Raw genomic sequence first — 27,762 nt, 5'->3', positions numbered from 1 at the left:
TTTTAGAGATTAATTAGTTCTTATGTAATATATAAATAATTTTCTGTTAATAGTTAAATATTTATCATTATAAAAAAAAATTTTAACTTTACTATCGCATAATTTAAAAATATTATAAGCAAACAATTTTTCATATATTGTTATTAGCTTGTATAATATTTTTTTATATTTCTAATGAATTATTTCGAAATATTTCTTATTACAATATATCAAAATTAATATAACAAAAATACTCTAATAAATAAAAAAGAAAATTAATAATATATAAATATAATTATTATTAAAAAGTTACTGTTTTTTGTTAGATATTTTTTTACAATAGTCAAATATTTCTATTAAAATGGAAAATTACAGTTTGTTTTCAACACAATCTCTAGAAAAGAACTATTTTGGAAATACAACAATTACATATAAATGGGTAATTGACAATATGGAAACAAATTCAAAAGATTTTCGGTTAAAAAGAAAAGATTCAAAAATTTCAAAAGTAATTTTTATTAATATAATAAAATTTTTAATTATATTTAGATATCTTTTAATGATATAAGTGGAGGAAAAGGATTTGTTTCAAATGTATATAAAGTAACTGTTTTTTTTGATAATAATGATGAATGTTGTTATGAATTTATATTAAAAATTCCTATCTTTGACCATAATACTGTTCTTAAAGATCTTGGTATGGAAAAAGAAAAAACAAATGATTGTGACTTTGTTATCAAATATTTAATTAAATTACATTCTCAAGAGTGTCTTTTTTATTCAAAAATCGTCAATGAAATTAAGGATCTTAAAGTTCCAAAATGTCATGGTTGTTGTGAAGTAATACCTTTAGAAAAATCTGGTGCAATTATAATGGATCTTATAGATACTTCTGAAGCTGATATTATATCAATCAAGTATTCTTATAATATTGATCAAGCGAAATCGGTTATTGATGAAATATTTAAGCTACAACTTTTTTCTTACACTGATGGTAAAAATTGGAAAAGTAAACTTCAATATAAAACAAACGTAAATTTAACAACAGTACTTAAAAATATCGTTATAATGCATTGGGAAAATTGCAAAAAAATAATTCCAAAATACCTTCTTAATGAAATTGAAGAAGATTTTGAATGCTTATTATCAAATTATCCTGAAATTGGTATATATCATATTTATCACCTTCCTGAAGCTCAAGGAGATAATGCTGTAATTTGCCATGGTGACATGTGGATAAACAACATAATGTTTTCAAAAGATTCTAAAGGAAGATTTACAAATGACGTTAAAGGAATCATTGATTGGCAATTGATTTATGAAGGTGCAATTGGTGTAGACTTAGCACGACATCTTGCTGTTAATTGTGATCCAGATATAAGACATGACATTGAAAATGAATTTCTTCCAGAATATTTTAATAAATTAAAAAATGAAGTTATAAAAAGAAATGAATCATTTGATATGACATATGAAACATTTAGACGAATTTATGATTTTTGTTATATTGACCAATGTGTTTATATTATTATATTTATTGGAATGTGTATTAGACAATTAAATTTATTGCAAGAAGATACCAATATTTGGGAAGCAAAAAAATTTTTTTTCTCTTCTAAAATATATTTTGGTATTCGTGACGCCGTTGATAGAGTTAAAATATTAAAACCTGAATGGTTAATAAAAAAAAATTAACTTGATTAATCAATTAAAATTACTTTAACATAATTTTATAAATCATATTGTTTTATTTCATAGCGTTAAAATATATCCTAATTATTTGTTTTATAAAACATTCTACAAAAAATAAATTTTTGAAAACAGTAATTTAAATATAAGATTTTGATATGAAAAAAATTTCTAGAAATATTTTAAGCATGTTGGAACGGCAAATTATTTTTAAAAGTAATAACTATTTTTATATAGCCTATATTCTTACTATTATTTTTTTAAAAGTAACACAACGTTAACATGAACTATTTTATCTTTAGAATTAGTTTACACTCAATAAATAAATTTTTTCTTTTTAAAATTAACGTATTTCAATGTCACTGATATATGTATTTATATTAGTTTTGCTCAAAAAGAAAAAAAATTATAATAGCTTTTATGTAGTATTAAATCAAATATTTTTTTAAAAATTTATAAAAATCTAATTATTTAGTTTTCTTTGTTTAAAAAAATGATTAATTTGTTGAAACTACTTTTGAATCATAATTTTATAGTTATAGTACTAAATTTTTGAAATTTAGTAGTTATAATGTAATATATAAATTATTTTCTATTAATAGATAAAAATTTAATATTATAAAAAATATTTTAATATTACTATCGCAATATTTAAAAATATTATATGAAAATACTTTTATCACATATGATTATCAGTTTATATTATATTTGTATGTGCACAATTAATTATTATTTCGAAATATTTCTTTTTTCACTGTACAAAAATTAATTGAGCAAAAATTTTTTGGTATATAAACAGAAAGTAAATAATAAATAAATATAAATAATATTAAAAAGTTACTGTTACTTGTTAAATATTTTTTACAATAGTCAAATATTTCTATTAAAATGGAAAATTACAGTTTGTTTTCAACTCAATCTTTAGAAAAAAACAATTTTGGAAATACAACAATTACATATAAATGGGTAATTGATAATTTGGAAACAAATTCAAAAGATTTTCGGTTAAAAAGAAAAGATTCAAAAATTTCAAAAGTAATTTTTATTAATATAATAAAATTTTTAATTATATTTAGATATCTTTTAATGATATAAGTGGAGGAAAAGGATATTCTTCAAATGTTTACAAAGTTATTGTTTTTTTTGACAATAATGATGAATGTTGTTATGAATTTATTTTAAAAATTCCTATTTTAAATCATAATACTGTTCTTGAAGATCTTGGTATGGAAAATGAAAAAACGAATGATTGTGATTTTATAATTAATTGTTTAACAAGATTACATTCTCAAGAGTGTCTTTTTTATTCAAAAATTGTCAATGAAATTAAGGATTTTAAAGTTCCAAAATGTCATGGTTGTTGTGAAGCAATACCGTTAAAAAAATCTGGTGCACTTATAATGGATCTTCTAGATACTTCTGAAGCTGATATTATACCAATCAAGTATTCTTATAATATTGATCAAGCAAAATCAGTTATTGATGAAATATTTAAACTACAACTTTTTTCTTACACTGATGGTAAAAATTGGAAAAGTAAACTTCAATATAAAACAGATGTAAATTTAACAACAGTAGTAAAAAATATTGTTATGATACAATGGGAAAATTGCAAAAAAATAATTCCAAAATACCTTCTTAATGAAATCGAAGAAGACTTTGAATGCTTATTATCCAATTATCCTCAAATTGCTTTACATCATATTTATCACCTTCCTGAAGCGCAAGGAGTTAATGCTGTGATTTGTCATGGAGATATGTGGGTAAACAACATATTGTTTTCTAAAGATTCTAAAGGAAGATTTACAAATGACGTTAAAGGAATCATTGATTGGCAATTGGTTTATGAAGGTGCAATTGGTGTAGACTTAGCACGACATCTTGCTGTCAATTGTGCTCCGGATATAAGACGTGAGATTGAAAATAAATTTCTTCCAGAATATTTTAATAAATTAAAAAATGAAGTTATAAAAAGAAATGAATCATTTGATATGATATATGAAACATTTAGGCGAATTTATGATTTTTGCTATATTGACCAATTTGTTCACATTATTACAACTATTGGAATCAGTATTAGTCAATTAAATTTGTCCGAAGAAAATATCAATACTTTAGAAGCAAGAAATTTTTCTTTCTCTTCTAAAATATATTTTGGTATACGTGACGCCGTTGATAGAGTTAAAATATTAAAACCTGAATGGTTAATAAAAAAAAAATTAACGTGATTAATCAATTAAAATCACTTTAACATAATTTTATATATAATATTATTTTATTTCATAACGTTAAAGTATATCTTAATTATTTGTTTTACAAAACATTCTACAAAAAATAAATTTTTAAAAAAAGTAATTTAAATATAAGATTTTAATATAAAAAAAATTTCTAGAAATATTTTAAGCATGATATAATGGCAAATTATTTTTAAAAGTAATAACTATTCTTATATAGCCTACATTTTTACCATTATTTTTTTAAAAGTAACACAACGTTAATATGAACTATTTTATCATTAGAATTAGTTTACACTCAAAAAATAACTTTTAGATACATTTATTATTTATAAAAATAATTTATTATATAATGACTTTCAAAAGAAAATCAAATGAAACTAGTCTTATGGTTGTGTGATAAGATTTATCATTAAAATAAAAAATTAGAAACATTGAATATCAAGAAAAAAATTATTTATTTTACTATATCTCATTTCTAAATAAAGATTAAAAAACAATTGAATTTTTGAAATAAACTTTTAATTATTTTTTATATAGTATTTTTGTTTAAACTATTATAATATCTGTAACATATTTTAAAGATATAAAAAATAACGACAATAAATTAAGTACACAAACATATCACGTATTATTTCTTAAGATTAGTTGAAATTATATAAATAATATTAACGTAGTTTATTGATTTTATTAATCAAATATGTTTTTTATAATAAAATATTCTTATACTCAATAAATTTTCATCAGGTTCGCCTAACATTTACAAAAATTTTATGATATCATTAATTTTAACTGTTTCATTCCAAGATAGAAATATGGTTCAACAATCTCAGTTACAACTGACACTCTTTCTTTTTGAGTTTAATAAATTAAAATAAAAAGTAATTAATAATAGTGTAACTTTTACAATATCTTGTGAAAATTTTAATTGTATCTATAATTTTTGTTTAATAGAATAATTAATTTCTATTGCATGATTTTTCTGAATATGAATTTTTAAAAAATAGTAAATTGTATTTGTAATAAATGTGTTTCTTAAGTGATATTTTTAATTTTAAAATATATTTATCTAGATTTTATTTTTTTAAACGATGATATGCTAATCTAATTAAAATTATTTAAATAATATGACAAATTTTTATTTTGATTTAATCATATGTTTTTATGATAAAATTTTTTTTCAGATACTAAATAATTTATTAAACATATGAAAAAATTTTTTTGTTTTTTTCAATTTAGAATATAAATATTGACTAATCAGTTTATGTCATTTTAAAGTCTCAATGTAAAAAATGTAATGCATAATAAACGATATACTGACCAGATATTTAATGACTCATTGTTTTGTTTTTTAACTTTAATCATATAATCAATACAATTTTTATATATAAAAGAATATCTTTTCATTTAATATTCATTTGATGGTATACTTTTACTTATTATAATATCATGGTATTGACAGAATACAACAATACATTAAATTCACAATTTAATTTTACTATTAATGCTTTAAATTTGATGATCAATTCAAATGAAGCAATTTCTATTTCACCATATTCTTTGATATTAGCCTTAACTATGTGTTACATAGGAGCTGGTGGGAAAACTGAAATTGAATTTAGTAATTTATTATCTTCACATATGGAGAAAACAAAATATTGTAATTTTATTAAAAAATCAATTGATGATATTTATTTATCATCAATAAATAACACTGATATTTACATTGCCAATAGACTATTCATTCAGAATAGATACAAAATAAAGGATAATTTTAAAAATGAAACTAAAGAATATTTAAATGCAACTTTTGAAAGTGTAAACTTTGGTAATCCTACAGTTTCTGCAAAGGTATAATTAGTATAACTTTTTTTTTAAACTAATTTTTTAGAAAATTAATGATTTTATAAGTAATGCTACTCATCAGAAAATTAAAAATTTAATCAATCCAAATAATATTAATCCGTCAACAGTAGCTGTTTTAACGAATGCATTATATTTTAAAAGTCAATGGAAAGAGAAATTTGATGAAGATTTAACTACAGATGAAGATTTTTTTATTACAAAAACAGAAAAAAAAAGAGTTAAAATGATGAATAAAAATAGAAAATTACTCTATAATTCTAATGAAAATTTTCACGTTGTAAAACTACCATATTTGGATAATAATAGTGCATTTATTTTAGTATTACCTAAAGAGAAAAACAAATTACAATCACTTTTAAGTAGTATTAAATCAAATGATTTTTATAATATTATTAATTCAACAACTCAAACAAATTTAATATTTTCAATGCCAAAGTTCATAGCTGAATCATCTCACAGTTGGAAAGAACCATTAATTAAAATGGGATTAGTAACAGCTTTTGATGATCGTGCTAATTTCTCTTTAATATCATCAGGAAATAATTTAAAAATTGACAATGTCCTTCAAAAAGTGTATATTGATGTCAATGAAGAAGGAACAGAAGCTGCAGCAGCAACAGGTATCATTGTAGCTTTTAAATCTTCTTCAATAGATTTGGATGAAAAAATTGTTGTCAGAGCTGATCATCCATTTTTATATTTTATTTTACATAATGAAAATATTCTTTTTGGAGGAGTATACCAATAATTATTAATCATAATACAATTGATAATATAAATTATATGATTGGTTATACTTATTAATTAATAATAAACATATTATTGCATTAAAAATTTCTTTTAAATAATAATATAATTATTAAAATTTTTTTGTTTAAAAAAGAATAACTTATTAGTTCAAAAATTAATTATAAAAATTTATTTTATAATTAAAATGTTTTTAACATTAAATATTTCTAATGTAATATATAAATTATTTTTATTTTATATTTTGACCTTTATTTTATATGATTTTGAAAAAGAAAATTAACGAAAATTAATGTTGTTTTTACTATTGATAAATTTATTTAATTCTTCATTGCTTTCTCTTTTAATGATAAATATAATGAATGTAATAAAAATATATTTAGGCCTTTTTTATGTTTTATTTTTTTAAAAAAAGCTATTTAACAATTAACATTTATTTTAAAGTATTTAATTTTTGCTTAATTTATACAAATTTTTTTGAGCTATAAAAATAATATTATTTTTAAAAATATTTAGATAACATTACATATTTTATAGTAAAAATATTATTTTAAAACTTTCACAAATACTTTAATTTATTTAAAAAAAAAAAAATTTTTTTTATCTAAATAGATATTTTTTTTTCATCCAATAACATATTTAAACATTGTTCAGAACAAAACTTCATGTCCCTAAAAGTAGGAAATTGATTTACTGATTGTTCAAGCATTCCACAATAATCACATAACATAAATCCACTTCTTTTCTTTTTATCAATATAAGCATCACCAAAAATAACATTTGCACCTTTTGGTCTCCAATAATTCATGACATGCCTATCAAAATCAGTCAAAATCCATGTTCTATTACCTGAATAAAATTGTTGAAATAGAACGACTCTGTCATCTGGTTGCCATTCATTATCAATATCAAAACGTATACCTTTCTTTTTACCATGTTCCATTTCTTCTTTAAATCTTAAAATAAGTATACTTAAAATTTTCATAAACATTAAATATCCATCTTTTTGAATTTCAGCCATTTTTATACTTATAGCATCATTCTTACCAAATATAACTTCACATGGTTGTACTATTCCGTCATTATTTCTAACGTCATAAATTTCTAAAGAAGATTTAACATTATTTTTATTATCAATTACTATATTATCTTCAAAATCATTTTGTAATGTATAATAAAAATGATCTGATATTTTTGGTGTTCTAAAAAGATATAATAATGCTTTGATAAAGTCTAATGATGTATATTTATAATTATTTTCAACAAAAACTTTATGAAGTAATATAAAAGCATCATCAGTTAAAAAAAGTTTTTCTTCATCCATTTCAATATAATTTGTCAGGTAACCTCTACAAGAGATGATTAGACGTGACCACCATAATGGTGTTGAAATTTCATTTAACTATAAAAAATAATAAAAGTTACAAATAAATTATAAATAATATAAATACTTTTATAAATTACATAATTATTATAAACAAGTATTTTATTTACTTATTATATGTAAATATTTTAAGAATGATACTTATATGTAATATATCAATAAATCTATTGAAATTTAAAAAAAAAAAAAATTTGTATTTAAAATTATAAATTTACCTCAACAAATAATTTAATTTCAAAATTTGCTATAGCCTGCGGAACATCAAATATTTTATTTTTTGGAAATAATTCGTCATCTTCCATAGAAAGTATTGGAAGTTTTTTATTGTTAAAAGTCATACTTCTTTGTAATTTTTAAAATATATTTATTCTAAAATTAGTTTTAAAAAAAATTACATATAAATATAAAAGTATAAAGTTACTAGAAAGATAAAAAATTTTACTATTAGTATAATAAGTAAAAATTATCATTACAGATATGTCAATATTTAGTATTTCAAATAACTGTAACATATTAATTTTAAGCTATTTAATGAAAATATTAAAAACATTATTGATAAGAAAATAATCAAACTATAAATTAATTTTGAAATAACTTTAGATAAACATCTAAATATGTACATCAAAACTATCTGTTTTCTCAATCAATCGTCTTTTACTATTCATTATTACTAGATAAATAATATGTCAAAACTAGATATTAATATATGAAAAAAAGTTTAATTTAAAATAAAATAATATAGTTGAATTATATATTATAACATTACAAATAAAAGACTACTAAAATTTAATTGTTAATAACACAGCTTGATATTAATTACTTTGTTTTTTTTTTATTCAAAATTTTTATTTTAAAATAACTTTTATAATTTTAAAATTTTTACAAGATGATAGTTTTTTTTTTCTTACACACATTTCCAAATTATTACTATTAATTTTTTTTTTTAATTGAATTTTTATTATTCATGCACATTTAATTAAATTGTCTACATTTGAAATTATATAATAAATATATATAAAATATTAATAGTTGTATACAATAACTGGTTCATTTATATATTTTATAATAAAGTATTTATTTTTATTTTAAAACATAATTTTGTTAATATAACTAAAGTTAATTAAAATTATTATGTATTGTATAGACATTTTTTAACTAACTTAGGTAAAATAATAAGACAAAATTGTTTAAATTAAAAACAAATTATTTTTTTTACTAAAAAAATTTATTTAATTATTTTTTATTTTTTAACCATTAATTGTATTTCTTCATTTCTATTATTAAATATAAAAAAATTTTTTTTTTCATAAAAAATTCTTTGAATGTTTAATTTTTTAATAAAAGAATTATAAAATAAAATATAAAAAGTTCAAAAATTTTTAAAGATAATAAGAATCATTGATTTAAAAACATAAAATCTTTTTATTTACAATATAGAAATTTAATAACAAAATGAATCATGATTAAATTTCTTTTTTATTCAAAAAAAAAATTATTATTATATAGTACATCTTAAGAACATTGTTGGTATTTATTAAACTAAATAGAATCTTTTATTTATAATGTTTTTATTACAGTAAGAATAAAAAACTTTTTATATTAAATAAGTAAAAAAAAAATAATTTTCAAAGAAAAAAAAAATTTTTAATATTAAATGTAAATATGACTTCAGTGTTTTTTTTTAAAATATTCAATCTGATAAATGTTCAATAATTGTAAACATATAAATCAAATATTTTATTATTATAAAAAAAAAATTAATTATATAAGTTCACTTAATAGTTGTTATTAATTTATGTATATATAACATCATAAAAAAACATATATATGGTTTCTAGTAAAGAATTTATTAATTGTTTTTATATATGCCATTATTTACAACTTATTAAATTCATTAACTTTATTGAAAAAATAACATCATATTTGATGGATATTAAGATGTATGTGAATTATAAGTATTTTAAAAATCCCCTTATACATCTTTTACATATATTGATGAATAAAAATAATTTAAGGAGAATGACGATATTAAAAGGTGGATGAAAACATATATAAAGTGACAAGAGATACCTTTATTTTTATTTTTAACTTTTTTCTTTAAATAAATTTATTTATAATTTATATATTTATTTATAATATTAAAAAAATTTTTTGTAAAGAATCTTCAATAAAATATCAAAAATTTTTATAATTATCATATATTTTTTAATTATGTATAATTCTAATAGTGAAGAATCATTCTATGAAGATAAATATTGTCTCTTAACATATGATTATTTGATAATAAAAAAATATTTTTTTCCTTCAATGAAAGAAAAAAAAATTTTTACTTGTGATATTAAGATTGTTAATTATGAGGAACAATCTAGTGGAAAATTAGGAAGTTTTAAAATTTGGGGCAAAACATCAAATAATGTTTATTGGGCTTATGATTTAAAAAGGTTTGTTTTTATTATAATATCATTATTTAATTTACCATTTTTTTTTTTTTAAATTGGCTTCTACAATAAATATTATTTTTACATATATATATTTATATTTTTACAAACATTAATAATTTTAGAGGTCTCCCTGGAAATAAGGAAGGGAAAGGAAATGTTATTGTAGACTCTGAAGATGGTGTTAAAAAAGGATTTACAGTTGAAAATGCAGATGCTTTTCTTCGAGCACTTCGAAATGTATGTGGATTCAATTTGATAATAGTAGACAATTTAAATGTTTAAAAAATATATATATATAAATTTTTATTCACTTTTTTAAAAGTAACATCATAAAGTACAAATTATATCCTCAAAAGAATATAAATAACTCAAAAATTATTAATTTTATGTTATTTTTTTTCATTATACATCTTTTTTTCAAATAAAATAGAAAAGTATATAAATATATATATACAATCATATTATTAATAATATTTTGTATAAACAAGAATTCTAGAAAAAATCAAAATGAATATTTTAATGATTTAAGTAAAATAAAATTTTTTTTTATCATTTGTATATAGATTATTTTATTAATAAAAAAAAAAGATAAAATTTTATATTAGCTTATTGTTTTTAATTTTTTTTAATTTAAAAATATGAAAAAAAATAAAATTTTAAAAGAATTTATTTGTTATATTTTTTCATGATAATTTAAAAGAAAAGTAGATATATTAAATAAATTTACAACTTTCCACTTGATTATTTAAAAATTTGCTCATTTTCTGTTGATACAAAAAGACAAATAGGTAAATAATGTTTATTATATGTATTTTTATTTGTAGGAGGGTGATAAAATCTATGAGATTTATGTATTTATCTAAATATATATATATATATATTTAACAAAAGCGGAGGATGAAATGACTTTTACAAATATTGTGGAACATTCATTGTAAAAAATGATAAAAAAATCTAGTTCTTAAGATTATTTTACTTTCACGTATCTTTATAAAAATTAACTTTTCTTTCTTATTTCTCCTACTTATAAATACTATATATTTAACTAAATTTTTCTTCCACCACTTATTTATTTATAATCACAAATTTTAAAAAGTAATATATTGTATCATTTTCATGAATGTCAATTTGTCTTTAAGAAAAAAAAAAAATTTTTTTTTATAATCTTCTGTATTATATTTATTTGGATGATAGTACTTAGTAATAATTTAAAAATTAGTCTACTCTATTTAAAGTATATACTAATATAAATTCATACTATTTTATCTTATTTAAACACATATCTTTTTTTTTTATTACTTTTCTTATTCATTCTATCAATTCTTGTAAAGAGGTGGAGTAATAAATTAAGAGAATAAAAAAATAAATTTTCCTCATTTTTTGTATTATTTAAATTAAGTTTCTACTTTTTAATTTCTAGTCATTTTACTTAACATTGTTATATTGAAGAAAAGATAAATTAATATATTTGTGTTCAATTTATTTCAATATTGAACATCATTAAATAACTATTTCTCAATTTTTACATTCTTAAAGTATTTATAACATTTAGAAATGAAAATATAATTAAATTGTATTTTTCTGACATATTATTGCAACAAAATTACTTTTTTTAATTTTTTTGTTTTCTAATTTATTAAGAATATTTAGATCTTTAGTTTTTCAAAATAAAAGACAACTCTAGATTATTGTAACTTATTTTTAATACTTTTAAAAAGTATTTTTTTTTTAAATTAATTTTTATATTTCATTCCAATATGCTTCTCATTGTATTGTCATGTATTTTAGTTAAGTGTATTTTTCGTCAAGAATGACTGTCAATCATAAAAGAGAAGCTTACATTCACGATAAAATATTTGGAACATTGGGAAGACCACTTTCAAAAATGGCTGAAGAAAATGACATGGGGTATGATCTCTTGAGAGTTGTTACTTTGATATATAAAACTAAAATTTTTAACCTTTGTTTTTTTTTAACTATTTACATTTAACTAATATATTATGACTAACATTATTTAAGAGTTTAAAAATCGTTTAATAGAGTTATAATACTTTTAACAAATCTTTAAATAGTAAAAAAATACTTGACATTATATTTATTTAACTTTCTTAATAACGTAATTTTATTTGTACAATCACTTTAACTTTTTTATATTTTTTTTTATCTTATGATTATTAAAATCTTCTTATACCTAAAAATTTTATTGTTATTTATTTACAATACTTCTAATCAAATGTTTTAAATTTTTTATTAAACTATTAATAACTCAATTTTGATGTATTTAACTATTTGTAAATTTATTATAACTTTATAAAAATTATAAAAACAGAAACATAAAAATATATATATAGTATTTTACAAAAAAAAAAAAATTTTTAAGATAATATTCTTCTAAATTCAATAATCTATGACAATCATATATTTTTTTTTTTTTTTGACTTAATAAATCATTTTTTTTATTATATATTATTGGTTATAATAGATATACATATAATGATTATAAAAATATATGATTGTAAACTAATAAAAACTATAAAATACAACTAAATAAAAATATTTTAAGTAGAAATTTTTCATTCTAAGTTATTTATTTTGTGTACCTCCATTTTTTGTTATATCTTATAATATAAATTTAAATAAAGATGACCATTAATTTTTATAGTTTATTTTTAAATAAATCTAATACAATTATTTGTCATTTGTCGATAAAAATATTTTTTGTTATTTTTATCTTTTTTTTTTTAGTTTTTTATATTTTTATAAAATGTATTAATTAAGGTAAATTGTTTATCATAAATATAAATTACATTATAAAATATTTTTCTTGAATTATTTTTAGAAAAAAAGTACTATAATATCATTTTATACTTTTTTTTATCTGTTTTTATATCATTAACTTATATATGATAATTGTATGCCTATTAATTTTAACTAATTAAAGATAAAAAAAATATAAAAACAACACCTTTTTTTTTATGACTGATGCATTAAACTAAAATATCATTTGTGTAATAATATATGAGTAAATATTATTTTAATATTTATTAAAAAAAATTTCTTAAGCAACACTTTTTATAGGATATATATTTCCTATTATGTTCAAATATATATTAAAATATTATTGATATGAACTTTGTTTAGAAAAAATTACATCTAACACTTAGAATATAAACTTTAAAAAAATATTTACTTTTTTTTAATATGAAGAAAATTAGTTTGTTTTTTTATTCTTTTTCATAACATAACAAAATAGAATTTTATTATATCAGTACAAATAATCTGATAAGATATTTAAATTTTTCAATAACAAAACTATAAAAATTTTTTTATATACAAATTGAAGTGAACTTTTTATAGTAAATAATTTATTTATTTAGAAAAACGATACTAAAAAAAAGGCACCTAATTTTTTTTTTCTATAACATTATTAAAATACTTTTAATTATAGGTAAAATATTTTACTTATACTTACCAAAAAAAAAAATTATTATTTTTATTAAATTATATTTTTCATTCTCAAGATATTTTCAATTTAAGTATTTTTTTTAATACTTTTAAGTTTTTATTAAAAATGTTAATTATTTTATTTAAATGTTTCTACTAACATATTAATGGTTTTTAATTAATAATTATAATATTAAAACTTTTTCATAATTTATTAATAATTATTAGTACTTATTATAAATTTGATCCATACTTTAATAAATGCCTACGTACTTATTTTTTATTCTAATATTATATTTTAAGTTAATTTATTTTGCCTTATGTAGGAAATTATACATTTAATTTTATGTACATATGATGTCAAACACCGCAAATTATCACCACCTCTATTTAATAATAACTTTAAGAAATATAAGAGATGAAGAAAAATAAATTTTTATTGAAAATGAAAGTTTGTCATTTTTAAAACTTTTTACCAATTTGAAGTGCTTTTTTTTTTAAATTATTATTCTATAAATATCTATATAAATTATTTATTTATAGGATGGGAATTTTTGATGATATCAAAATAACATGGAATCATTTTGGCCGTAAGTATAAATTTCATTTTAAGAAAGATGAACTTAATTTTATTAATGTATATGATGTTTTAATGAGAAAAATATCTATTGAACGTCCTGATTTTGAGGGATCTATTGCTTATAATGATAAACATAGTAGACAGGTAATTTATTTTATATCTATTTTATTTGTGAATAATGTTAAAAATGTTTTTTTTTTTCTTATTCTATTAACTTTTATTACTTACTTTAAATAAATATATAAAAATTATTTTAGATTATTATTACTAATGATGTTGAAATGAGACAAGCATTAAAAGACTTTAATAATAAATTAAAAATTTATACAACTGTACAAAATGATAAAGGATATATAGCAGCAGCTGATCTTATTAGAAGACCACAAAGATCACATTCAGTACCTGTTGTAAGATATAAAAAATTTTTTTTTATATTTATTTATATTATATATAAATTATAGGATCATAATTCACGATTTTCTAATGGTTCATCACAAGTATCTCCTATATCAAGTAACTCACAAAATTCACATTATTATGGAAATCAACAAACAAGATTAACAAAATCACCTGAATTAAATGAAAATTTAAATATTAAAGTAAACTCAAATCATTCACCACAATCACGTGGATATTCACAACATACACCAAATATACAATCACCACGATCATCATATGATTCTAATGGTGGAAGAGTTGCTGTTTATAACAATAATGGTCCTGTAATTCCATACCCTCAAGATATTCCACCAGGTTATGCTTACACAGTAACATCTGTTGCTCCATATAATTCTCATTTAATTAATGGATATCCACCACATAATTGGCTTCTTAGTCATTTCCTTACAGCCCCACATATGCCATTTATGAGTAGAGGAACATTTACTGGACCAAATAAATATCATAATTGGCACAGTCATAGATATTATTATAAAGTTGGAGCTGGACCAATTTGGTAACTATCACGTATTCATGATAAAAAGATATATATATTTGGATAAAAAAAAAATTAATTTTTTTTTAATGTTTTCAAGTCTTTTATAACTATGAAATATTTTTATATCATTGAAAAAAAAAGGAAATGATGAAGATATACATAAATTTTAAAATAAAAATTTTGACAATTGAAGAAATAAATATCAGATTTTTATTCAAATTTTATCTTATCAAAAAAAAAATGTTTGTTTTTTTTATTATCTTCACACTTTCTTTAATCAAAAATATGTTTTTAAATATGTTTTAATTTTTCAATATTTTAAATGAAAAAGGAATGAAATATATTTAAATGATATTAAAAAAGAATATTTAAAAAAATAAAATATAATTATATAACAGATTAATATTTTTATTATATTCTTTTTTTTTAATAAAAATAAGTAAAAGTTTATGTATTATATATTTAATGAAAATATATTATAAGGAAGGAAATAATTAATATAAAAAAACAATAATACACTTTTTTATCATAAAGTATATCAAATTATTTTTATAAGTCCATATTTTATAATTACATGTACAAAAAATATTTTATTGAGGTAATTTATCAATTTCTTCAATTATTTTTAAATTATTTATAAATATTATGACTCATTTTTTATTTTTATACAATAATTTATATTCAATCAAAAGATTATTATAGTAAAAAAAAAAGTTTTTTTTTTTAACTAATAAAATATATATTCAAAAATTTTAATGGTTTTTTTTTCAATTATGTTGCAAATATTCAAGGCTTTCTTTAAAATGATTTTAATATAATATTTCTTTTTAAAATTTTATACATACATAATAACACTTAAAATGAAGGTCTTAAATTTTTTAATTTATTATGTTAAGTTTAAAAAAAAAATGAATATTTAAATGTTATTTAATATTCCTTATTACATTAAATGAGATAGATGAAAATTTTATAAGTAAAGTAGATGAAAATGTTCATGATATACAAATAATAAAAAAAATGAAGATATAATATATAAAAGATTCTTTTTTAGTGAAAATAAATAGTGATAATAATTGGTATTTCAAACAAATAATCATGATATTGATAAGAAAGGACGTATTAAGGAAAAGAAGATTTTTAAATAAAATATATCTTTGATGGGTAAATGTTTATTTGCTCTAAATTAAGATAATCTATACATTTTAAGAAGTGATACAAAAAGTTTAATAAAATGTAGAAAAGAGAGGGTATGAAAAGAATAGTAGTAGTAGTTTGATTATTGTCTAATATTACAAGAAATTTTGTATTGTATTAAAATAAAAGATACCTTATAATAATAATGGTATTAATTTTATAATGAAACTTTAAAATTTCTTTTTGTGAGTAATATATATTTTAATATTAAATAAAAATATAACTTTATTTTATCTTATTAATTTTTAATTATGTTTATTAAATATTGTATTCATTTTCTTCTAACAAATTTTATCTTATTGTTATTTATGTTCAATATTGTATTGTCAAAATGGATTAACAGACCATATATGGTTAGTTTTATTTTTTTTTTGTTAAAAAGTTTTCGTTATTATTACTAATTATTGTTTAATAAATTTATCTTTTTTTTTATACAGAATACATCTTTATGGAAAAAAAGTGAATCAAAATTATATAGTTCGCATGTATATGCATCTAAAGTTAAAAATTATATAGGTATTTATACTTTTAATTTATACTAATACATAATTTTTTTTTTTAATTTTTTAGAAAATGCAGTTGTTTTATGTGATAGTAATTCAATTGGTATTAAATTAGATATTTTTAATTTTAATGGTGGAAGAATTTTTCCATCACGTCATGATGGAATTTATAAATGTATTTCTTATTATCCTAAGGTAACTTATAATTTATTTATTTATATTATTTTATTTGTAGAATTCTTCAACAATTACCTATAGATTACCATTGAATGCATCAGATTGTGGTGTATGGAATTTTAAAAAAGTAAATTTAAAAAATTAAAAAAAAAAAAAACCTTAATAATATTATTTTAGAGTGATAAATTTTTGTCTGTCGAGTATACGATAACTGTTATAGTTAGTTTTCATCCACAAAAATTGACAGAAGATGATAAATTATATAATTTAAAATGTGTTTATAATGCTATGCATCAATCATTGAATGCTTTAATGGAGATTAGGTAATTATTTTTATTAATAAAATATTTTTTTATGTAATTTTACGTCATTCCTATATTTTAGTACATTTTCAAATAAAAATCTTATACATGAAGAAGGAATTCCGGATTGTCATTACTCATTACATAGAAATTCAATTGATGGTCCTTCTATCGGAAAAGTAAATATTGGAGAAAAAGTATTTCATACATGGAAATGTAACAATCCAGCTTTTGCAATGAAAGTTTATCAATGTTATGTAGGTGATGGATCCAGTAGAAAATATTTAATAATTGATGAAACTGGTTGTTCAAAAGATATCAATATATTACCAGATTTGATTTATTCAAGTTCACTAAATTTAGTTTATAGTGAAGCAAAAGTTTTTAAGTTTGCACAAAGTTCACAAATGCATTTTTCATGTTTAATATTACTTTGTCCTAAGGTTGATCCTAATTGTAAAAAATATATTGTATGTTAATTAAAATATTAAATTTTTTTATTAATATATATTTAACAATTTTAGCCACCAAATTGTAAAAATAATAAAAAAAATGGAAGGTTTCGTCGTGCCGGTATTCAAAATACTATGAATGAAATGATTGAAGGAAATTATACTATAATAAATGACAAAAAAAGTATTGATAATAATAATTGTAAATTTTGGTATTATAACAAATTTCTAATACTATCAATGATTTTTAACATTATTACACTCTTTCTTTTAACAGTTTCAATATTTTACAATTGGAAACATATATTTCGTGGGAAAGTTGAAATAAATAGTGTTAACAGAACTATACCTAATAATAGAGATACATGAATTCAATTAAATTTTTGTACTATCAATTAAAAATTTATTAATTTTAAAATTAAAAATTTTGATAAATTCATCTATTATTTATGCATATATTTTTTCTTGTTATAAATAAATAATAATTTGTCATTTTCCAAAAAAAAAAAGCTGATATTATTCAAACTTAATAAATAACTAATTAATTTTTATATCACAATAAAATAAATATAATTTTCATTTATCGGTTATTTAAAAATTTAAACTAATAAATTTTAATGAAAAATAATATTTAGTGATAAAACGTGCTACTGTTTTGCAAGTTTATATTTACCAATAAAATTTCCTCTGGATCCTCTTATCATTCTTTGTTGAACTGTATCAGCAAAAATATTCCAATGTGTAACACAAAAAACTCTTTTATCAAGAGGCCTAACACTTACATTAAAAACAATTGTTGATATAGCATTTACAGCTTTTTCATGAACAATTTCTCCATTTAAACAAATACCATCTTCTAATCTTTTTTTAATTATATTTCCATCCATGAAATAAGATCCAGCGGGTGCATAACTTTTTCGATAATTACAATCATAAAGACATTCATTATCTATGATAGTTACATTTAAAAGATTAGATTGTTTTTCGTTAACACTTGTACCAACAATAAGTTGATGAGCATTTACTTTATGTTTATTTCTTAAATCTTGAACAGCATTATCAATAATTTCTTTTAAAAATTTTGCAAGTTCCTTTTTAGAAGAATGTTGATCTGAGTGATATTTTTTACCAGGAGTATAAGTTATTGATAAACGTGGTTCAATAGTAAAAGTAATTGTAACATCATTAGAATATTTTGGACAATTAAATGGTGCACATGAAAAAGTTACTTGAATAAATGAATATAAAAAAATTATATAATTAAAAAATGAAAAATTCATTTTAATTAAAAAAATAGATTTTACATTTTTTTTCTATAATATTTATATTGGAATCTCATTTATAATTTAATTAATATAAAAAATAAATTATGTGATAACTAAACAAATGCAATTTTTTTTATATCGTTTATATTTGCCTACCAATCAAACTTATTTTTTCACATATAAATAACGTTAAAATTATATCAATTGAATTATAACCATTTGTGACAATTTTAATTTTTTCTATTTTTATTAATTTTTAACATTAAATACAAATATTTATATTTTATTTTATTAAATTATAAAAATTTTTTATATTTTCTTGTTAATTTTTTTTTATATTTAAAATGCTTTAAAAGAAAATTAATTTAAAAAGTTTTTTAATCAAAGGATAAAAAAATGTTTATTTTTTTTGCAAAAAAAAGATAAAACTTTCTATATTGATAAAATATTAGGTGTCTGTATAATATATTTAAAGAGGTATATTGATAAAAATTAATAATCGAAATGTTTTCAAACAAATAATATTATGATTTATTTTCAAATGACATAAATTATTAGTAAAAAAAATCTACACCTTCATATATGTTTTGTATAATTTTTTTTTAAAAAAAAGTTTTTATATTTATTATAAAAATATTTTAAAATGAAAGATCAAAAATAATTAAAACAAAATTTATTTATCATAGTTTATAATATGTTAAAGTAGTTATTTATATACTTTAAAATATCCTATAAAATTTAATGTGCTTAATAAATATTTTATTTAATTTAGTTATTTATCCAACAAAATTGAAAATATATTTATTAATTTGTGTGGTATAGTAATTACTTAACTAAAAAGTTTTAAAATTTATATAATTATTATTCTAAAAATGTATGAAAAAAAATTTTTAAATGATCTAAACTTGTTCTTTTTTTTACAAAATGGTATAAATTAAATATTTTTCAGGGTAATAAAAACTTAATAATTTTTTATTTCATATAATGTAAACATTTTATGTAGGAGGTAAAATATCCTGACTTAAGAAAATTATACTAACATTCTAGAATAAGAATATCTTTTCAAAGAGATTTTATTTGTAAAATATTAAGAAGAAAATAAATTAATATTAAAATATATAATCATAAAAATATTTTTAAATCTGTACTTAATACGGAAGTAATTAGAGATAAGATAATATATTTTAATATAAAAAATAAACACCTACATCATTATGATATAAAATTATTATTTTTTTTATATATAAAACAAACGAATTTAATATCTAATGAATTTAAAAAAAGTAAATTTTACTAAAACTATTTAATATAGTAGTAAAGATTTACAAAATTTTAAATTTTAAAAATATAGTCTAAAAAATTGTAAAAGTTATTAAAAAAAATATTTATAAAAAAAATTTTTTTGATTAATTGAAATAAAAAGGTAGATATAATTCTACAAAGATTTAGGTATTTTGAAAATACTTAAAAATAAAACTATAAATAACTGTAAAAAAATAATTCTAAAGAAGCGTAAATTGATCAAAACAATAACAAATACATAAGATTATAGTTGGAGAAAGTTATTTAAAACAACTACATAATTAAATATGAAAAATCCTAATATATTATTTAAATAAAAAAAAACTTTTATAAAAATATTTTTTTTAAATTAAATAGAAATTCATCATAATTTTTTATAAATTTATAAAATATATAGCTTATTTAAAATAATAAAAATAATACAATTATATGATTACTATAAAAACAACTTTTTTATTATTTTATAAATTATATTTTCAGAACTAAATAAAAAATTAAGATTTTTATATCTTGCTAAAAATATATATATATCAATAGCATGTATAATTTTTACAATCATTTTAGCAAAACTATTACTTACAGTATAATTTATTAAACTAAAAAAAATTTATAGTTATCTTAATACTAAAACAAATTTAAAAATAATAGAATATTAATTTTATCAATAAAACTTTTAAAACAAAAAATATTTGTTTGGTAATAATTAATTGGATAATTTATATTTTTAAATTAACTTTGATTATTTTATTTTCTTAATCATATTCTTTGATAATTACATTAGACCAATTTTTTTTTTATTACTTTTTTTTATATTTACTTATATGTATACAATATTTTTTGATTGAAGAAATAAAAACAATAAAGAAGGTAAAGTATGACTGAGTATAATTACTGACATTCTTATAAAAAAAAAAGTTTACATGGAACTTTATAACTAAGATATAGAAGCATATTGAAGAAACATTTATTTTTTTGAAACCAGATTTAAATTATTTTTATATGATAAAATTTAATGTTAAATGTTTAAAAGTATATGTTTTATAATAATGGTATTCAATGAAATTATTCTTTAGAAATAACTTAAATCATGCTTTATTTAATTTTTTCTTTTTTTTTTGATATTAATATATATAAATTTTGAAAATAAAGTTATAATGTTATTTACTAATTGTTTACATAATTTTTTATATTTATGTCGCAGTAGGCTAATTATTTATGGAATTTTGTAATAGACATAATTTTAGATTCTAATAAAATTAAAATTAAAACTTATAAAAACGCCCAAATATTAGTAAATTCTCAATATCATTACTACTTTGATAATTATTTTTATAGTTATAAAAAAATTTAATAATATCATATTCATTAAAAAAATGTTTTTATTTAAATTTTCTTTTTTTCTATGTCTACTTTTGTCAATTAATTTTTTAACTACAAAAGAAAGTTTAATGGATCTTTATATGAGTGGTTTTATTGATAATCAAAAATTTTTTGATGTAAGAAATAAAGAACATACAATTCAAAATTCAAAGTCAAGAAATTGTTTTTTTTCACCAGTTCACTGTCATCTTTTGATGAATAATCCTGAACATTTAATTTATTTTGTCAAAGTAACATCTGACAAAAAGTTACCGAAAGATTTAAATGAATTAAAAAAATATTTGGGTTGATAAAATATTTTTTTTAAAAAATTACTAATAAAATGATAAAGTTGGATAAATTTTGAATTTGGTATAAAAAAAATTTTATTATAAAACAACACATTTATGTAATATGAAAATTATTTTATAACACTTCTTATAGAAATTATTAACCTATCTTCAAATGAATCTTTTGTACAAAAGTTGTTTTTTTAAATGAATCATAGGTATGATTAAAAAAAGTTTTTGCATTTCTTACAAAAAATATTTTACAATAATAAATAAAAAATTTTTTAATGATTGAAAAAAAAAAATATTACAGATTAGTCAGATTGCCATAAATGTTTTATAGGTATCTTAACAATTTTGTTTGTTTCAAAACATTAAAAAAACATGGAGATATATGGATAATCTTGTTTTTAAATTAAAAAAAAAAATATATAAATATGGAAAAAAAATTGTTATGTATACTTATTAATATTTAATATTTTTTCTACAAATCAAAATGAATTCATTTAAGCTACATATTTTATTGATCAATGTTTTCCTTATTATAAATATATCCTGTAAAGTTATTAATAATGGAAAACTTAAATTTTTTACATATCAATATAAATCTAATTATATTGAGACATTTGAAGAAAAATCAAGAAAAACTAATCATTTTTCAAGAAATTGTTTTTTTACACCAATTCAATGTTTTATAGCACCTCCTAGTATGAAGAAAGTGATTGTGACTTACAATAATTGTGATAACTGTGTTAAGAAACCAAATTTTTATGGAAAAAACATTAAAAATTTGATCAAAATTTTTTAATTTCAATTTATTTATAAGAAAATTCCATGTAAAAATTTGTTTTTATTATTAAATTTATAAAACATATTGTTTTCGTAAAAATTTGGTTGAATAATAACCATAATACAGAAATATTTTGAAAAATAAAGTTTTATTCACCTGATATTTTATAGTATGAATTTTGTTTACATGTCTATTATTTTTATTTTTTTTTTCTAGAAACATTTAAAATTTTAATTAGTTTCTTTAAATTAAATGTAGGAAGAAAATTTTTTTACCATTACATAAGTTAATATTTTTTATAAAAGTTTTAAAATTTGATAGTGTAGTTGGGTTGAAATTTTTAAACAAAGTATTAATTTACAATGTTTCTTTTTTTAGTAGATTATTGTATTACATCAAAATATTAATAAAATTTTATCGTTCTTCTCATAGTATTTTTAATTTTTTTGTGATATTTAAAATATTATATGTTAGATTTTCTAGTAGTCAAATGAAAACATGATAAAAGATTTTTTAGAATCATGTTGAAAAGATGATTTTTGTAAAAAAAATTATTATAAAAATTTAACCTATAATTTCAAGTAAAATAATACATATATGCAATTAATATTATTTCAAAATGTAATGCATATAAAACTTTTTGAAAACAACCGGTAACACAGTTCAGATTTTTTTTTTAATATATTCAAAACTTCAATAATAGATGATAATATCTTTTTATCAATTAAAAAACTTTTTTAAACAATATTTTTTACATTCTTAATATCTTATTTATGTATCCTTAGTTTTAAGAGTATTCTTAATCATTTTTTCTTCAATGTTTAAATATATTTGTCTATTATCTTATTTTTGTAAATGTTTTTATTAATTTCATTTTAATATCATATTTCAATATTAATATTATAAATTTATTTTATGAAAAAAAAGAATTATTTATCAAAACATATCATTTAAATTTTTTAAAGCCAAAATGTAAAATATATGATTATTAAAGAATTAAAAATGTATAAGAAGACTTATTTATAACAATGAATACTTTTAAAATAATAAAATTTATTTATTATAATTATTTCATTCGAATGTTTAAAAAAATATGTTATGTGATATTATTATAAAGATAAAATGATATTTAATTAAATCATTTTTTGGATCTCTTTTACAAGTAGAGACCCCTCAAACATCTCTTTTTTTATAAAATTTTTTTAAACTTTTTTTATTGTATATGGCTTAAAAGTTATAAAGGAATATAAAAAAGTAAAAAAAATTCAAAGTTTTCAAAAAAAATTTTTCAAAACTTTTTTTTTAGTATTAGAATGTTGCAAATAAAGTAAATTTAAATCATTATTGGCACTAAAAGTAAAAAAAATAAAAACAAAATACTTTTTTCCACATAAATAACTTTTTTTTTTTCAAAATTTAAATATAAAAAAAACACCTATTAATTATCGAAATTTAAATATTATTAAAATAATGTTCTAAAATATAAAAAAAAAGAGACTGGAATTTGATCAAATATTAATTTTTTACGACAAAAATAAGCAAAATATTCCACAAAAACTAAAATGGCATCAATTTCTTCAGTAAAAAGCTTATCAAAAATTTTTTTCGATGAAAATGCAGCACTAGAATTTCTACAAAATAAAGGAATTACAAAAAAGGATATGGACTGTGAAAAATGTGGCTGTCCAATGAAATTGCTCAAAGCAAAGCTGTTATTTAAATGCGGCAAAAAAAAATTGGGATCTCTTTTACAAGTGGAGATCCCTCAAATATCTCTTTTTTTAAAAAATTTTTTAAACTTTTTTTATTGTATATGGCTTAAAAGTAATAAAGGAATATAAAAAAGTAAAAAAATTTCAAAGTTTTCAAAAAAAAATTTTCAAAAAAAAAAAACTTTTTGTTAAACTTTTTTTCACTTTAGAAATATAGAAAATTAAAAAATAAACAACTCTGTAAAAAAAAAACCAAAAAAATCTATTTTTAAAGAAGTTATTTGAGGGGTCTCCACTTGTACAATTCAGCCCATTTTTTATATAAATCAAAGTTGTATTATTAAGATACATATAACTGGACACTTAAAAAATAGAATATTTTTTATTTTTAGTATTTTTATTCAAAAAGAAAAGCATTTTAAAAATTGTATAATAAGATAAAAATTTAAACTAAGATTAAAAAAATATTCTTCGTCAATAGTTTTATAATTTCTTTATCCAAAATTTTTTTAAAACTCTTTTAATATTGTTAAAAAAATAAATTATAAAGTGCAAAAGATATAATAAGAATAATTTTTTGATTTATAATATTATAATAAATATTTTTTTAATTCTACAAACAAATTATAATGACATAAAAGTAAATGATATCATATGTTTTTTTTATCAATTTAAAAATTGATGATGTATTTTAAGTATTAAGTAAAAGTGGCATATATCTAGGTAATATTAATATCAATAAAAAAGTATATTTACACAATTATTATTTATAAAAATATTTTAATTTTTTAATTTAAATGTACTTTTTTGTTTGTAATAATTTAGAATCAATGATTAATAAAAATATAAGTTTTATAAAAAAAAAAAAAATATTATTATATAATTTATAACAATTATCAATAAAATAAAACATAATTTATTAAAAATTATATTGAAATGTCTTTCTTTATTAAAACAATTTAATATCTCATATAAAAAAAATTAATGTTATTTTATAAATGTTTATTATAATTTATTCAAAGAAAAATGTTTCTTTATTAATAAATTATAATTTAAAAAATAATCCTATTTTACAAGATCATATTAATATATAATACTTTTACTTATCATTTTTTAAAATTATATAAAAATCATTTTTTTTTATCTTCTACTGTGCTATGATTTAAGATAAATAAATCAATTAATTCTCCAATCTGACTACATGTTGCTGTTTTGACTTTTTTGAAACGTTTTGGTCCATTATAAGTTAACACATCATCATAAATGCTTCCAACAGGATATTGTGGTTTGTATTTTCTAAATAATGGTGCTGGTCTACCATGATGATTAAATCTTCCAAACATTTTAGCTGTTAAATGAGCATATTTGTGTTCACTATAAAATGATTTTGGATATCTACTTCTTTGTATTAAAGGCCAAACAAATTCATATTCTAATTCTGTTCCATGATAAACTCCCATCCAACTTGGGAAAGCTTTAAGTTTAGAACGTTTCTCAAAATGATAAAAGAAAACATTTTTTTTTGTTAGCAGAGCATAAGTATGAGTAAAACGTATAATATCACAATCAAAAAGAATATCAGACAAAAATCTTTCTAACATAGCTCTTGGAGTTTTTAAATTAAGTTTATAGTATTGATCTAAAAGTGGTTTAAGTTGGGTCTGATTTTTAACATATAAACTCATTGATTTATAGAAAAAGCCTTTAAATTCTAAATCTGTTATTTGACAAGCTTTATCTAGTGAATCATACATATTTGCTGGATTTAAAGTACAATTAGAGAAGGTTGGACGTAGAATTGATGGCATAAAATATGATGCTTCATTAGCTGTTTTACCAATCCATAAATCAACATCTTTATTCATATCATATCGTGCAAATTTATGTAAAACATTTCCTCTGAAAAATAGGTTATCTACTTTTACTGGTGCAAAAGAATAAAATACTGGTTCTTGGTTATCTTGTTTAACTTGTAATGAATATTGAAGTATTTTTTCTGCTGGTGCTTTTTGTAAACATTGAACCATTTTTTTATAATCTTTTGTTTTACATTTTAAAAGTTTAACCACAGCAATTGTATTATTTTCAGCAAAAGAATCACTAATTGTTGCCCAAGAGTTTAATATAGTACCTGAATTAGCAATTACTTTAGAAAAATATTTAGTACTATTAGGAGCAAAAAGATGTGCTGTAGCAGATGCAGAACCTGAACTTTGTCCCCAAATTGTAATTTTTTTTGGATTTCCACCAAATTTTGCAATATTTTCATATACCCATTTTAAAGCCATTTGTTGATCAAGAAGTCCTATATTTCCTGGAATAGCTCTTCCAGATTCTAAATATGCAAATCCAAAAATTCCAAGTCTATAATTTACAGTTACAACAATTTGATTTGTCTTTCTTGAAAGAAATTCTCCTTTGTGAATTAAAAGTGATCCTGAACCAAAGTTATATGCACCACCATGGAAAAAAACAATTACAGGCATATTTGTTTTATGAGGTGCAAAAATATTTAATTGTAGACAGTCTTCAGATATCTTATTTGTAGGGATTGTAATATCATAACCAATTAATCCTGTTTTTTGAACATATTGCATACATGATCGTGCTTTTATACTAGCATTAAATGTTGTTTTCCATGCTGGTACTTTTAATGGTTGTGGAGGTTTGAATCTTAAATTTTTTAATGGTGGTTTAGCATATGGTATACCTAAGAAATGTGTGATATGTTTCTTGTTTATAACCTAAAAAAAAAAAATAAACAAAGATAATTTATTTAGATTTTTTACATTTACACGGCCTATTATTTTTCCGTATTTTGTTTTAACTTCACGATATCCTCCGCAATAAATCAAAGGAATGATATTTAATAATATGAGATTTATTAATGTTTTCATTTAAAAAAATATCCAAAATGAAATATTTTTAAGTAATAATACTATATATAGTATTAATATATTTACATTTTGAATTCATTATTTTTACTTTTAATTTATATTTGAAAAATATTATATTTACCAGTTTTAATAATATATCTCATGTAATACAAATTATTTTAATTTGTAACATCAACATTATGTTTTTATTTTAAAATTAACAATCCAATTTTTTTTTA

The 27,762-nt window shown here is 18.5% G+C and overlaps 10 protein-coding genes across 10 annotated transcripts; 7 read left to right on the top strand and 3 right to left on the bottom strand.

Moving 5' to 3' along the window:
• Positions 1–340: 340 nt before the first annotated feature.
• SRAE_2000456200 (Protein kinase-like domain and Uncharacterised oxidoreductase Dhs-27 family and CHK kinase-like domain-containing protein) lies at positions 341–1,674 on the top strand (the record flags this gene model as incomplete). Its single annotated transcript, XM_024643446.1, has 2 exons — positions 341–487; positions 529–1,674. 2 exons carry the CDS (start codon positions 341–343, stop codon positions 1,672–1,674), a joined length of 1,293 nt encoding a protein of 430 aa, XP_024509115.1.
• A 1,220-nt stretch (positions 1,675–2,894) lies between these two features.
• Positions 2,895–3,896, top strand: SRAE_2000456100 (Protein kinase-like domain and Uncharacterised oxidoreductase Dhs-27 family and CHK kinase-like domain-containing protein; the record flags this gene model as incomplete). Its single annotated transcript, XM_024643445.1, has 1 exon — positions 2,895–3,896. The coding sequence occupies one exon, from the start codon at positions 2,895–2,897 to the stop codon at positions 3,894–3,896; it is 1,002 nt and encodes a 333-aa protein (XP_024509114.1).
• Positions 3,897–5,351: 1,455 nt separating this feature from the next.
• SRAE_2000456000 (Serpin domain-containing protein) lies at positions 5,352–6,516 on the top strand (the record flags this gene model as incomplete). Its single annotated transcript, XM_024643444.1, has 2 exons — positions 5,352–5,753; positions 5,794–6,516. 2 exons carry the CDS (start codon positions 5,352–5,354, stop codon positions 6,514–6,516), a joined length of 1,125 nt encoding a protein of 374 aa, XP_024509113.1.
• A 603-nt stretch (positions 6,517–7,119) lies between these two features.
• SRAE_2000455900 (Hypothetical protein) lies at positions 7,120–8,201 on the bottom strand (the record flags this gene model as incomplete). The annotated part of the gene is made up of 2 exons (XM_024643443.1): positions 7,120–7,917; positions 8,115–8,201. 2 exons carry the CDS (start codon positions 8,199–8,201, stop codon positions 7,120–7,122), a joined length of 885 nt encoding a protein of 294 aa, XP_024509112.1.
• A 2,005-nt stretch (positions 8,202–10,206) lies between these two features.
• On the top strand, positions 10,207–10,622 carry SRAE_2000455800 (Hypothetical protein; the record flags this gene model as incomplete). Its single annotated transcript, XM_024643442.1, has 2 exons — positions 10,207–10,340; positions 10,463–10,622. 2 exons carry the CDS (start codon positions 10,207–10,209, stop codon positions 10,620–10,622), a joined length of 294 nt encoding a protein of 97 aa, XP_024509111.1.
• A 1,528-nt stretch (positions 10,623–12,150) lies between these two features.
• On the top strand, positions 12,151–15,323 carry SRAE_2000455700 (Hypothetical protein; the record flags this gene model as incomplete). Its single annotated transcript, XM_024643441.1, has 4 exons — positions 12,151–12,248; positions 14,328–14,508; positions 14,622–14,771; positions 14,826–15,323. The coding sequence occupies 4 exons, from the start codon at positions 12,151–12,153 to the stop codon at positions 15,321–15,323; spliced, it is 927 nt and encodes a 308-aa protein (XP_024509110.1).
• Positions 15,324–16,803: 1,480 nt separating this feature from the next.
• SRAE_2000455600 (Zona pellucida domain-containing protein) lies at positions 16,804–18,298 on the top strand (the record flags this gene model as incomplete). The annotated part of the gene is made up of 7 exons (XM_024643439.1): positions 16,804–16,848; positions 16,933–17,011; positions 17,066–17,193; positions 17,234–17,302; positions 17,353–17,498; positions 17,560–17,947; positions 18,002–18,298. The coding sequence occupies 7 exons, from the start codon at positions 16,804–16,806 to the stop codon at positions 18,296–18,298; spliced, it is 1,152 nt and encodes a 383-aa protein (XP_024509109.1).
• Positions 18,299–18,576: 278 nt separating this feature from the next.
• SRAE_2000455500 (Hypothetical protein) lies at positions 18,577–19,209 on the bottom strand (the record flags this gene model as incomplete). Its single annotated transcript, XM_024643438.1, has 1 exon — positions 18,577–19,209. One exon carries the CDS (start codon positions 19,207–19,209, stop codon positions 18,577–18,579), a length of 633 nt encoding a protein of 210 aa, XP_024509108.1.
• Positions 19,210–21,944: 2,735 nt separating this feature from the next.
• Positions 21,945–22,166, top strand: SRAE_2000455400 (Hypothetical protein; the record flags this gene model as incomplete). Its single annotated transcript, XM_024643437.1, has 1 exon — positions 21,945–22,166. One exon carries the CDS (start codon positions 21,945–21,947, stop codon positions 22,164–22,166), a length of 222 nt encoding a protein of 73 aa, XP_024509107.1.
• A 3,611-nt stretch (positions 22,167–25,777) lies between these two features.
• SRAE_2000455300 (Acetylcholinesterase) lies at positions 25,778–27,544 on the bottom strand (the record flags this gene model as incomplete). The annotated part of the gene is made up of 2 exons (XM_024643436.1): positions 25,778–27,391; positions 27,437–27,544. The coding sequence occupies 2 exons, from the start codon at positions 27,542–27,544 to the stop codon at positions 25,778–25,780; spliced, it is 1,722 nt and encodes a 573-aa protein (XP_024509106.1).
• Between the last annotated feature and the right edge of the window lie 218 nt (positions 27,545–27,762).

Source organism: Strongyloides ratti, assembly GCF_001040885.1.
Source record: "Strongyloides ratti genome assembly S_ratti_ED321, chromosome : 2".
Taxonomy (NCBI): domain Eukaryota; kingdom Metazoa; phylum Nematoda; class Chromadorea; order Rhabditida; family Strongyloididae; genus Strongyloides; species Strongyloides ratti.
The sequence above is the reverse complement of the archived record's forward strand: the minus strand, read 5'-3'. Positions and strand labels throughout refer to the sequence as shown.